General features: G+C 35.5%; 1 protein-coding gene across 2 annotated transcripts in view; it reads left to right on the top strand.

Annotated features, from left to right (window-relative positions):
• Positions 1 to 9,229, top strand: part of LOC142349319 (poly(U)-binding-splicing factor PUF60-like) — a 79,056-nt gene extending 69,827 nt beyond the window's left edge. For both annotated transcript variants that reach the window (XM_075400791.1, XM_075400792.1), the window contains 4 exons: positions 4,439 to 4,623; positions 5,030 to 5,285; positions 6,017 to 6,146; positions 8,834 to 9,229. In XM_075400791.1, coding sequence (XP_075256906.1) covers positions 4,439 to 4,623; positions 5,030 to 5,285; positions 6,017 to 6,146; positions 8,834 to 9,004 — 742 coding nt within the window. In that variant the 3' untranslated portion in view covers positions 9,005 to 9,229. The remainder of the gene's footprint in view (positions 1 to 4,438; positions 4,624 to 5,029; positions 5,286 to 6,016; positions 6,147 to 8,833) is intronic.
• The last annotated feature ends 4,414 nt before the right edge of the window (positions 9,230 to 13,643 follow it).

Below are 13,643 nucleotides of genomic sequence, written 5' to 3'. Positions count from 1 at the left end.
CAAGGATCGTTTCTAGTAATTCCACCCCCTCCCCCTTCGTGCCATGGTTTTTCTCGCCCCATTGAAAAAGTTAAGTCGATATACGGCAATGTTTTTCATCTTTTTTCGACTTTTTTCTTGGATCAGTCTGAAATTGAATTTGTAGAAGTTGATAAAGGTCTTTTTGTAAGAAATAGCTACTTTTTATGACCAATTTAAGAGCTATATCTTTTGGTTCTCGAAACATCAACACGAATATTTATATTAATATTTACAATTTTCTCAAGTATTTTGAATATTTAATTGCTCTCAAACGAAGTTTGTAGCAATTATATTAGTCCTATCGGTCTTTTTTTATGCGATTTTTGGCTTGACCGATTTTTCGTCTGACGCTTTTAACTTTTCACCCTAAAAAACGGGATAAACAGGTAGCGCCCAGCGGGCGTTGAGTGCTCTTAGAGCCTTTCAGCTCTGTTTCAGCTCAAACTGTTTTGGAGACTTGTATTTATGGTGTGAAAGGCGGTTCTTAAGGTTGACGACTTAAGGTGAAGACACCCGCTCTATTGACCCCCTCATATTGCCCCCACCGCGCTGTTGCCCCCAATCAGCCCCTGGTGCAACTCCCCCCCCCCCCCCTCCCGTGGCTAGCTACTGACGAACAACCGCTTGCTAAAAACGCAAATTTGAATTTTTTTCAAGCTTTTTAAAATTTTTTGACAATTTTTGATTTTTATCAGCCTTAGGTGTCAAAAACCTCCTATAGGGTTTGATAATAGGTTACTGCATTGTTTCTGGTGATATTGGAGTGGTTTCAACATTTTAACGTCACGAATTTTAGCAATTTTTTTTTGACAAAACGTGCAATTTTTTCAAGTTTCTTCCTTATTCAGGTCTTTCAAGACCCAGGGGCCAGAAAGGATCCTAAAGAATTTGACAATAAGTAACTGGAATAGGTTTTCAACTTTTTACTGTCAGAAATATTAGCAATTTTTTTGATGAAACTTGTTTTTTTTCAAGTTTTTTTTGAAATTTTTTCTAGTTTTTAAGATCTTTTAAGCCTCAAGAGCCAAGGAACCTCCTCTAGTGTTTGAAAATAGGTAACTGAATAATTTCTAGATTGAACGGAATGTCTTGCAAAATTTTAACATCACGAATTTTAGCATAATTTCGATATTTTTTGAGTTTTTCAATTTTTTTGACAGTCGTTCTTCAGATTTTTCGAGTCTCAAAGGTCAGAAAGCTCCGTTAGGTTTTAATAATAAGTTAGTGGAAAATTTTTGTTGGTCATGGATTAATTTTCAACTTTAATATCACAAGTTTTAGCAATTTTTTTTTATAGAACTTGCAATTTTTTTTCAAAGATTTTTGAATTTTTTTGTCATGTTTTAGGTTTCTCTAGCTTCAAGGGCCACGGAACTTCCTCTAGGATTTGATAATGTTTTACTGCTTTCTTTATAGATGTAATGGAATGTTCTTCAAGATTATAATTTCGAAAATTAAAGCAATTCAAAATATTTGCAATTTTTCATTTTTTAATTTTTCCGGCAACAGAGGCCCTGGGAACTCCTCGAAGGTTTGATAACAACCTGCTGCCTAGTTTCTAGAGTAAATGGGATGTTGATCATTGTTTTTTATGGGTCCTGTTTTAATAACTTTTGGATAAAATTTAAACTTTTCAAATTTTTGGAAAATTTTTACTTGCAAGTGTATGGATCTTTATGAGCCTGTGAAACTGTTTCAGGCTTGAAACAGGGATACCGGATAGTCTCTTAAGACAATGAACTGGTTCTTAAGATATTAATTGGCAAGATTCTGTTAAAATTTGCAATTTTCGAAATTTTTCAATATTTTGTCCTTTTCTGAGTTTAACGACCATTACCGGCCAACAAAATTTTTCAAGTCTCGGAGGTGGGTTACTTGACAGAATTTTTGAGACAAAAAATGGTTTTCTGAAATTTTTTATAGCGAAGTTGAAAAGTTTTTTTTTTAATTTTGCCTTTCAGTTTTTTTCTATATGATTTATTTATTAACAATGTTAGAAAACTAGAAGTTGCAGTGTCGAATCCAATCATGGAAGATATTCCTGTCTCTTTCTCTCTTTTTCGATTAGGGTTCCTTTCCTTCTTTTTCTCGTTCACGTTTTAGCTCTCTCTCTCACACACACTCTCTCTTTTTGTTGATGCCGCACTTCAGCTGCTGTTGTGGCGTAATGTCATCTCTGATCCTCATTATCAATGAGTTGTAGTTGAAATATTTTTTTTCAAAATTGATCTAACAGGCAATTTTTAGGAAATCATTGTAATTGCCTTCAAAAGCAATTTGTAGCAAATATAACAATGCTGTTTGTCTTTTATGCAATTTTTCGCTTGGCCGATTTTTCATCGGACCCATTTGACTTTTGTCTTCAAAAACGGCATGAGATAGTGCCCTGAGGTCACTAAACCGTGGCTAGCTGTTGACGAAGCCACCTGCTCGCTGGTCGTTTGAGAGCAAATCGCCCAACGTTAGTCGGTTATGTTTTTTTTCGGCCCCAGATGTCAAGGAAACTCCTCTAGGGTTTGATAATAGGTTGTTGCAGTTTCTGATGGTAATGGAATGGTCTTCAACATGTTAACGTCGAGACTTTCAGCAATTTTTTGATGGAAGCTAACATTTTTTAATTTTTTTAACATTGTCACTATGCATGTTTTTACAGACCCAAGAGCCAGGAATTCTATAGGGTTTGATAATACTTTACTGAAATTTTTTTATTGGCCGTGGAATGGTTTTCAACATTTTAATATCGCAAATTGAGCTTTTTGAGTTTTATTCCTTTTTTGGTTTCTCCAACCTCAAGGAGAAAGGAACCTCTAGGGTTTGATAATAGGTATGGCATAGCTTCTAGTGGCAGTAAAATATTTTTCAAATTTTACTTTGATTTTTAGCTATTTTTTATAAATTTTTTTCCGTCACCAGGAGCCCACAAATATAGGGTTTGATAATAAGTTACTGCATAGGCAATAGATTTGTTATCATTTTTTTAAAAAGACGAGTTTTAGCCATTTTTGAAGAATTAAAAAAAATGTATGTCTCAAAATTATTCACACTCCAATTTTCTTGACCTCTATGAGCCAGTGAAACTATTTGAGGAATGAAAAAGAGATACTGTATAGCCTCTGGAGAAAATAAAGTGGTTCTGAATATGTTGATATCACAAAATTTAGCAAGATTTTGTTGAAATTTGGGATTGTTTTTAATTTTTTTTGCCACTTTCAGATGTTAACGAACTTTACTGGCCAGTAACTTTTTTAGGTCTTGCAGATGGGTAACTGGGCTGAATTCCAGACCAAAAAATGGTTTTGAAAAACCATGTTCAGCAAAATTTAGACACTTTCTCTAAGTTTTGCCCTTGTCATTTGTCATTTTTCATTTTATCTTAAATATATTAAGTCTTTTTCAGGGAATGTGGGTTATATAGTGCGTATGTTGAGTTTTATCATTTTTTACCTTCAGGGTAAAGGATTCAAGAGTTTTAGCAATGGTTTTTTCCAGTCTGCTTGATTATTTTAGTTTCTCAACTTTTGAGGTTGACTTTTTGGCTGGGATTGTTCAATTGTTCTGCTGGTCTGGTACATTAGTTCTAAGTTTTTTATTCAATTCTTTGGATTTTATTACAGGACTTGTCCTGCTATGTTTTTTAACTCGTCGTCTCCATCGATGATTCTTACGACCTGACTTCCTGAAATTGACTTTTTCAATGACTTCAGTGACTTCTGCTGCTTTGCAGTTAAAATTTGAGTGCATGAAGTCATTTCTGCTTTAAGGTCAATTGCGTTACTTACCTCACTCAAAAAATGACTTCTGAACTCACTTATGGGTTTTTAAATCTTATCAACATTTACTAGTTAAAGATCAATAGTGTGCTTCTAAGTAGTGCCAAACTTATATGCACTAATTCTTGGGGTTTAGTCTGAGTTTGCGATTTCGAATATCAATTTTCAAAAAAGCTCTTTTAGGGCTTTTTCTTATAGACCGTATGTGTCATAAAATTTCAGTCCGAATCTAACCCAAAAAGTCTATTGGTCTATTAAAAGACTGGTGGTCGATCTGTCTATCTTATTTCTTTATTTGCTTCAATTCATGGAAAGCCACAAGCGTCTATCGCGACTATTTTCCGGCAATCTGCCGGCTATGTTATTAATAAAAAGAGAGCAGACATATCTATTCAAGGATCGTTTCTAGTAATTCCACCCCCCCCCCCCCCCTTCGTGCCATGTATTTTCTCGCCCCATTAAAAAAGTTAAGTTGATATATGGCAATTTTTGTATATAAATGTAACACCCGCGACCAGGGTCTCAAATAATATATCCGCCTTAAACGGGAATGATTCTTAACTGAAAAGTTCCCCATTTTCGATGAACGAATAATCACAGTAGAGTTTTATCTTTTCATTTAAAATAAACAGTTCCGAACAGGAATGTATGGAGATGGCTGGAATTGATATTACAGATCTGAAAGATCTAATTCCACCTGGGATGTCTCTGAAGCTAATTAAGGAGCAGGAGAGAATGAAGGAAGAGAATAGCAAAATGCCTGAAGTTGACACGGATGCTCTTCAGGACTTCGTTGTTCCTGACCTGACCAGCAATACCGTTGTTAATTATGGTGAGTAAATATCAGAGAGTTTAGCTGGAATTAAGTGTTTGGTGAGCATCTGCTTTTTGACGCCACAAATTGTTAACGGATTCAACCGAGGGGAGCAGACCACAAATTCGATCCATTTCTAAGCTTGTGATTGTTTGTTTCCGAACCATTAATGGGTATTGTTGGTGGACAATTGAGCTGATGAAGTTTCCCATGTTCCGTTAAATTAACGGCTAAAAAATAACGTACTTCAGTAATTTAATGGAGGTCAAAATAATTTTGTGAGTTGTAAAAGTATTTTTGTGAAATCTTCACCGTAGTTCTGCTCCTCCTATTTTTAATTTACATTGTAACGTGCTGTTTGATGCCAGTCTGTAATCTAAGATGTCTAGAGGCATCAATAGAACTTAAAGAGCTCGATGTTTAGGCGAGCCAGTTGTGCCAGTGATTACGGTCCCAACGCCCTCAGACATTCAAGCTTCAGAACAGTCCAATCTCAATCACCAAATGCAACAAATTGTTCCTCCTGTTAAACAAGAACTGCCCTCAGCAACTCAACCGGCTCCACCACCTCAGGACGTGGACGTTGAATTTTCTCATTCTTTGAGTGCGCAGGAAGAGATCAGTATTTCTGGCGGAGGGGCCAGACAGCGACTGATGGCAAAACTTATGCGTGAGAGCAGGTATTGAGAGAATATTTTGTGTTACTATATTAAACTGTGCTGAGTTCTTTGCAGGTCTAGTTGTCTGTTCGGCCAGATAGTTATTATTTGGATGATTGGATTCTGTGAACTGTAGTCCAGTGCGTTTTTTAGTTCACTGTCTGCGACCTTTTGACGGTATAGCAAGTAAGGAATGGGGTTTTTGTTTGAAATTCTTACACATTCCTATATAAATCAGAAATTTGAGAATGCGCCCACCGTTGGAATAGAAGTTGAGAATGACTACTCCGAACCCAGGAGTTGCGGCTAAGATCCTCACAGACGTCAGAGTTTTTTTGTACTTCTACTTTTTACCTTTTCATGTTGACGTTACTCTTGTTTAGCGTACGATATTAGATTTTAGGGCAATTATTTTGACTGAAATTCCAGCGCAAGGTCATTGGCGGATTTCTACCAATTATTAGCCTACTGTGTCTGCTTATTAATTGCTCTCGTAGAGAAGCAATTATTGTAAACGTGTGTCTTTTATGCAAAATTTTTGCTTGACCGTTTTGACTTTTCGAGTGACTTTTACGCCCTTGACTTTTTGCGTTTCGCGTGATCTAAAATTTCAAGCAGCTGAATTCAATTGGCGCCAATTTAATACTAAAAGTCAAATGAAAAGTGTGCCGAAACTGGTGCCATTTTTCACTTTAAATCTTAATAGTTGTATGTGTTAACCTCTAACGTGGTTATTTGAAACCAACGTTTAGGTCTCGTACGATAGTGTTGCGCAACATGGTGACAGTGGATGAGATTGATGAGTATTTGGAAGATGAGATCACAGAAGAGTGCAACAAATATGGCAAAGTGTCCAAAGTACTCATCTACCAGGAACAACAGGTAACCTCAAATTGTATTCATTAACTGATCTCGAACGAAGTTTGAAGCAAGTATTGTAAACGTGTTGGCCTTTTGTATGCAATATTATTTCTTGACTGCGATTTGTTCTAGAGCATTCTTTCGATCGCGTCAGTGATTTGACTTCTCGAATGACATTTTCACGCTTGACTCTGACTCTTTCAACAGCTTGAAAGGGTTTCAACAGAGCTGCTGTCATGATGATGAAGCTCAGTATTCAAATTTTGTTTCTGCGACTCGAAAAGGAGTTATATTGATCTATTTTCTTTTTAAAACTGCCCAATTGTTCTGAAGCAGGATGTAAAAGTCAATACCGCACTTGCAAAAATTGTGATTTTCTTTTGTTGTTGAACAGAAACGGAGAGTGGAGAGACGAGAGTTGTGTTTCTGTTCATACCAGCAATCGAAAAAGCGAAAATAGTGATCGTGAAAAAAATTTCGCTAAGCCAGCAAAGTTTTTTTGATAACGTGCAGCATTTTCTCAGCAGTTTTTTTTAGTTTTTACTTTGCTTCTTACGTAAAGTAGTTGCCTTATTAAGTAGTAGCTGTACATTTGGTGACATTTTTGAACATCTCAAAAATATATTAGAGTTTTATATGAAATCTTATCTTTTTTGTGATTTGCCGTTTTGGACGCTTTTTAACCGTTTTTGTACTTTTTCATGTTTTAATGTCTGGGGTATTTAAATTTTTTGTTGCAAATAGTTTTTATGTTGGTATTCTTGGCCTTTTAATCTTGTTCAAATCAATTTAAGTGTGTTTTAGTTGAAGGAAATGGGCTAAATTTGAACAAATTTTTGCTTAGTTTTTCTGTTTTTGAAACTTCTTGCCTTTTTTCTGCCTTTCAGAATATTTTTTGTATTGAATTGTTTGACTAGGGTTAGTGGTAGGGTTATTATTACTAAGTGAATTAGGGTTATTATCCATTGAAGATTTGAAAGCACAATTTTTTTAAATTTAAATTAATCAATTCTGTAGTTTTTTTTTAGTTTTTACTTCGTGCTCATGTATTATGTGTTTTCCAGTATGTTTTTGGTGTTGTTTTTGTGCTCAGTGAGTAAACAGGGACTGTATTTTAATGTGCGTTGAGAGTAGTTAATGAGACTTCGCAATTTTTAGAGAATTTTTTAAAATAACTTAACAAATAGTTTTTTGATCGTCCTTCTGTTATTTACTGTTTGCTCGGTTTTTCTTTTTGGATATGTATCGTTAGTTATGTTATCCCGTCAACTGTTCTTTTGTTGATTACAATTAAATCATAACAGACAATATATTATTGACAATACATTTGGAGTTGCAACCTATGAAAAGTTTCCAAAAAAACTCATAATTTCCCTTTTCCTGTACAATTTGTTTCCTCAGTTTGTTTTGTTTTCAAATTGTATAGTTTAATGACGTTAATAGTTTTTATCTGTTTGTGTTTGGCTAGGGTTCTATTTTACTTTGACTCGATTTTGGAGTCTTTCGGCTATGTGTCTTTTTAAAATTTGACTTTTAGCTTAACATTATCTGATTCTTAACTTTTGTTCATATGTTTCCTTGACTATTGACCACAGAAACCAAAGTATTTGAATTTGACTAGTGTCAAGTCAATATTTGAGCTAGTCGGTAAACATTGGTTAGCCCGAAACAACAGATAAAAAATTGATTAAATTGATTAAAATGTGAAGACAAAAAAAATTGAAAACAGAAATATGTTTGAATTTTTAGGCTAGTCGGCCAAAATAGCATCTGCCACTCCCAGTCAAGCTTTGGTGGTTATTTCGCAAGAATTCAAAAAAGAGTGACAATTTAGTTATCTGATTTTTTTGAACTATTGATTCTTGCGAATGAGTTATCTTTCACTTCCTAATTAAATTTGGTCAGAATGTTTTTCCTTTGTTTTTTTTTTTCGATAAAGGGCTTTACTTTTAGACTTCGGCTACATCACACTTTATTAATAATCAACAGAGTTTTGTTCTAGCTGCAAAGCTGTAACCTGAGGGGAGCTATATTGCGGTTCTTTGGGTTTTTTACAATTAAAAGAGAGAGAGAGAGAAAAAGACTTAATTCTCAAAAAGAGACCTCAACATTAAAGTTATTGAAAACCTCAAATTATTATATTTGTACAGAAAGTTATTAACACACACTTTTGAAAGTTCTTGTATTTGAATTGTATTGGGGCGCCGTCAGGACTTGTCTTGTGCGTATTGTACGTCAGGACTTGTCCTCCTATGTTTTTTGTCTCGTCGCCTGACGCTCTTTTTCGTTTTGCATTTGTTAACACAGCAAAGCTGAAAAAGCCAAATTTTCTGAATGACTTCTTCCTCTCACTAACGGCGTTTGCGTGCATGACGTCAGGTCTTAATTTTGGTCAAACGTGACTTACCTCACTCGATAAAATGACTTTTGCCCTTTAAAACGTAAGTTTAATTTGAGTTAGTTTAAGGTCAAAGGAATTATATGTGCAGTAAAGGTCCCTAATGAAAGGTTTCATCGGAATGAATGATAACACGTTTTATTAATTTATCGCTGAATGTTTGTTACCTAGCATTTTGAGAGGCGTCGTTTTTTCAATTTAGATCTATCTGTTTCTATCTCTATTATACGGCAGGCAAGTCTGTTTGTATGCATTTCGGCGTGTATTTTCATGGAGAATGTGCATATATAAATTGATCACTTTTTTTCAGGGTGTTGAAGAAGACGCACCTACAATAGTGAAGATATTTGTCTCTTTTACTGACCCATCAGGTGCAGAAGAGGCTGTCAAAGCCATGAATGGACGCTACTTTGCAGGCAGGCCAATTGTGGCCCAGATTTATGACCAGGGCAGATTCGACTATGAAGATCTGGCTGGATAACCGACGTCCATATTTCAGTGCAGAATGTGAAGTTGGAAGCTCGACTGAATGCTGAGCGATTAGAGAATGCTGTTCAAGATCGGTGTTAGACGGAGTTTATCGTTGTTAAACTCAAGAAACTTTTGAAATTTTTCTGAAATGCTGTTGCTTGTGTTAGTTTTTATAGCTGCGAAGCTGTAAGCTGAGCGTAGCTATATTGCGGTGCTCTTGGTTTTTTTTTGTTTCGTCGTCTGACGCTTCATTTTCGTTTTACATTTGTTCTAGAACATTCTGTCTCGTCACTGCTTAAATGGCTTTTTCGCGCTTGATTTCACGCTTTCTGCGTGACCTAAATTGCGGTTATTCAGAAACAGAATCTGTTCCTAAAACAAAGTTGATTGTAAGAAAACAGATTGTATGGTCCGACAGCCGAGTGGTTAAGGCGACTGGCTGTTAATCCGGAGATCGCCGGTTCGAGACGCGACAGGGAAAATTTTTTTGCACCCAAAAACAACCTCCTTTGAAATAAACTTGTAAGTTTTATAGGCGGCGGCGATAACTATTATCAACTCACTTCTGTATCTTTTTCCATCTGTATTTTACGGCACGCAAGTCTATTTCGCAGCTATTCCGGCAATCTGCCGGCTATGTTTAGTTAAATATTCTTTCAACTATTTCTTTTAGCTTATAGAAGCATATAGACTAACATAGCTTATAGACTAATGTACCTTATTTTTGAATTCCTCGCGTACAATGTTTTACCAATTATTAATAGCGGCGTTAGCGAGCTAGTTTTGACCTCTTGGTTTTTGCAATTCACAGAATTTGAATTTTATTTGGTTTTCTTGAGGTTAAATGCTCTCAAATGAAATTTGAAGCACTCATTGTAAACGTGTGTCTTTTTAATACAAAGATTTTGCTTGATCGTTTTTGCGGTTTTCTTCTAGAACATTCTTTCGATTTTACTTCTCGAGTGACTTTTTTACGCTGGACTTCTAATTTTTTGCGTGACCTAAATTGCTCATGGGATGATTGTAAAACAGGGAGATGCAAAACAGCGATTGTAAAGTAAAGATGCAAAACAGCGACTGTAAGATAGCATATCGCAAGGGACTGATAGCCGAGTGGGTAATGCTTCTGTTGAGAATAGGATTTTTGCATCCTTAAAGAATAACTTATCTACAGCCCCGGAATTAAACTCACCCGCCTGCCATTCAAGAGCACTTTGTCCGATGTTAGGCGGTCTATGATTAATAGACTGCTATTATAGCACTCCTATTTTTTTTTACTTTTTATTTCGTCGAATAAAAATTTGTTTCGCTTGACCTTTTTTGCCGCTTTTTTGACATTTTGCTGGAAATCTTTTTGTCTTCTCTAGGCTAATTTCATTCTTGGCTCACTCTGTTCAAAGTGTTTTAAATGGCAGTTGCTGAGCAAATTAATCTAAAATGAACAGAATAAGTATCGAACAACTAAATCGAAAATAGAAACGGGATAAACCCATAAAGCCCAAATATAGATACACGCTGCTTGAACTTTGTTCTTATAGCTCTTACTTATCATGTCTTATGCTTTTTGGCGTTGATACTAGCCGCTGTATCTTCTCGTTAAGAAACAGGATTATGTCTAACTTATGATCAACAATCAATTTTTTTCATTGTTCTTCCTTCAATCCGAATCGGTATTATGGGAATCAGTGGCGGCTATTTTCCGGCAATCTGCAAGGTATGTTTTGCAATGTATCCGTAGCTTCCAGCCTTTTGACCTATTTTTAGCCTCGAGTTTTGTCTGCTCTGTCTTTATGAGTTTTTAAGATTAAGGATTATTTCATTTAATATAATGACTACTGAGAATTTGTTGTAATCGCTATTATAATATTTTTGACAATACTTACCAGTGAAGTAACTGATTAATAGCCGCCGTCAGCCTCTCAACGGCTATTATTTAGGCGCTGTCCCTTTTAATTGCTCTCAAACGAAGTTTGTAGCAATTATATTAGTCCTGTCGGTCTTTTTTTATGCGATTTTTCCGCTTGACCAATTTTTCACCTGACGCTTTTGACTTTTCGTCCTCAAAAACGGGATAAACAGGTAGCGCCCGCCCAGCGGGCATTAAGTGCTCTTAGAGCCTTTCAGCTCTGTTTCAGCTCAAACTGTTTTGGAGACTTATATTTATACTTATGGTGTGAAGGGCGGTTCTTAGAGGTTGAGACACCTCCCCCCCCCCCCCCCTGTTGACCCCCACCCCCACTATTGCCTCCACCCCCCACCGCGCTGTTGCCCCCCCCCATCAGCCCCCGGTGCACCCCCCCCCCCCTTCCGTGGCTACTGACGAACAACCGCTTGCTAAAAACGCAAATTTGTATTTTTTTCAAGCTTTTTAAAATTTTTTTGACAATTTTTGATTTTTATCAGCCTTAGGTGTCAAAAACCTCCTATAGGGTTTGACAATAGGTTACTGCATTGTTTCTGGTGATAATGGAATGGTTTCAACATTTTAACATCACGAATTTTAGCAATTTTTTTTGACAAAACGTGCAATTTTTTCAAGTTTATTCCTTATTCAGGTCTTTCAAGACCCAGGGGCCAGAAAAGATCCTGAAGAATTTGACGATAAGTAACTGACAAATTTTTAATGGCCATGGAATAGGTTTTCAACTTTTTAATGTCACAAATATTAGCAATTTTTTTGATAAAACTTGTTTTTTTTCAAGTTTTTTTTTGAAATTTTTTCTTGTTTTTAAGATTTTTTAAGCCTCAAGAGCCAAGGAACCTCCTCTAATGTATGTGAAGTGGGTCAAGGGCGGCTATTTTCCGGCGATTTGCCGACTATGTTTTTTTTCTCTGCAAAATTTCTTTGTGCTAGGTTGTGATAAAGAACAATGTTCTGCCTTTGAATTTTGATCTTTCCTTTGTTTTTCCTAAAAATTAAGTCGCCGTGGAGTTGTAGAGCTTATTTTCATTTCATCCTTTTCATTAGATAAAAACAAAAAATGCTCTCGAATGAAGTGAAATTTATGCAGTCGCGTGTGACTCTCTATTGCATTTTTTTTTTTTTACTTTTCTATCGGGTTAATCCTGCATGATCTAAATAGCGCTCAATAGTTCGCTACTTAAAGGCAAATGAAAAGTGCGTCAAAATTAGTTTGACTTTTGCACGACCACTATAGAAGCGCATTATTGAAGAAAATAGAATGGAGCCTCACCTGTCGTTAGAGAGTAATTTGACAGAAGTTAGTCAAACAGCTAATTATGTATTGCTGATGTTATTTGGAATATGAAGATAGTTGAAGGCTGATTGGTTTGAGACTTTTGAGGCGGGCACCTTAATTTAGTACAAATAATATAAACAGGTGTGTTTCTCGTAGTAAACAGATTTTAAATTTTTAACAGTTTCTACGTTGAGTGGTTCTTTTTGTCAATTAAAAATATGCTCGTGGACATGCTAGAGGTTTCAATTTTGAGCATATATTTAATTGCTCTCTAAAGAAGTATGTAGCAATTTTATTAGTCCTTATATGTAGCAATTATATTAGTCCTTTTAAAGAATTATGTAACAATTATATATGTCTGATGGATTTTTGTCCTTTTCGTTTTAAGTTTTCGACCTCTACAAATTACCGAAGGTGTAGAAAAGGCATGGATCCATGTTTCATGGCATGAAGGGCAGTTTTTGGGGCTCTGGGCGCCCTGCCCTCACTTTGAGAGCAATTCGTCAGACATTGGTAGTTTATGTTTAAGGTTGCCGTATCCTGTTAAGGATAAATGTACAATTGTTTCCTGTATCCTGTATAAATGTTCAAGTCAGAGGTACAATTTGTTTTTTTTGTGTGTAGTGTCTTAACTAAAGCGGTTTAATATATTTTTTGTTTTGCAGAAAACAAGACGTTGATAAAAAAACAGTGACTTCAGAAAGACAAAAAAATTAAAATGCAATTGTGTCAATAAAAAATGTTAAATGGATTTTAAGTCGAAATTTTTGATCGATTGATCAGCTCAATTATATATTCGTGTATCTTCTTACTTCTGACCTGTGAATTCTAAATTAGCAAGCAGTGGATAACTTTTCAATGCTGGCAGTAAAATTTTTGAAATGGTTCAGCTTTTTGAATTTCAGGTTTTCAATTTAACTATTTTTCGTTTTTTTTTCTGCCTCTTCTGTTGTTTCCTTTTTGCTTGAAGTTTCTCGCAATTATCTTGTGGTATTTTTATATAGTTCACCCCGAACAATCTTTTCGTTACATGAGACTCAAATTGTTTGGGTCGATAAAAATGTGATTATTTTGATGGATCTTGTCAGATTTGATAAATTTAAAAGATTTTTTTAAGTCGACTTTATAATAGTTATGGTGCGTTTGAATTTTTTGTGAATGATTAGGGCTTTTATTGGAACTATTGGAAATTTCTGATAGTCTGCAAAAATGTTTTGAATTTTTCTGATTTTTTATTTAATCTAACGACAAGTCACGGCAGAAATATGAATGTTAAAAATCAGGAGTGTAATTTCAGGTCATTTGTTTTTGACTGGTCACGTTCCCAGAATATTGGTTGTGTTTGAGCTTTGCTTTGTGAAAAAGAAGTAAGAGTATATGATGCCTGCTGTTAGTCAACTACCCTGTGCGTCTTGTGGGCTCGCCAATGCTAAGTATAGATGTCCCGGT

This window comes from Convolutriloba macropyga, chromosome 11 (assembly GCF_964194025.1).
Source record: "Convolutriloba macropyga chromosome 11, txConMacr16.3, whole genome shotgun sequence".
NCBI classification, from domain to species: Eukaryota; Metazoa; Xenacoelomorpha; order Acoela; family Convolutidae; genus Convolutriloba; species Convolutriloba macropyga.
The sequence above is the reverse complement of the archived record's forward strand: the minus strand, read 5'-3'. Positions and strand labels throughout refer to the sequence as shown.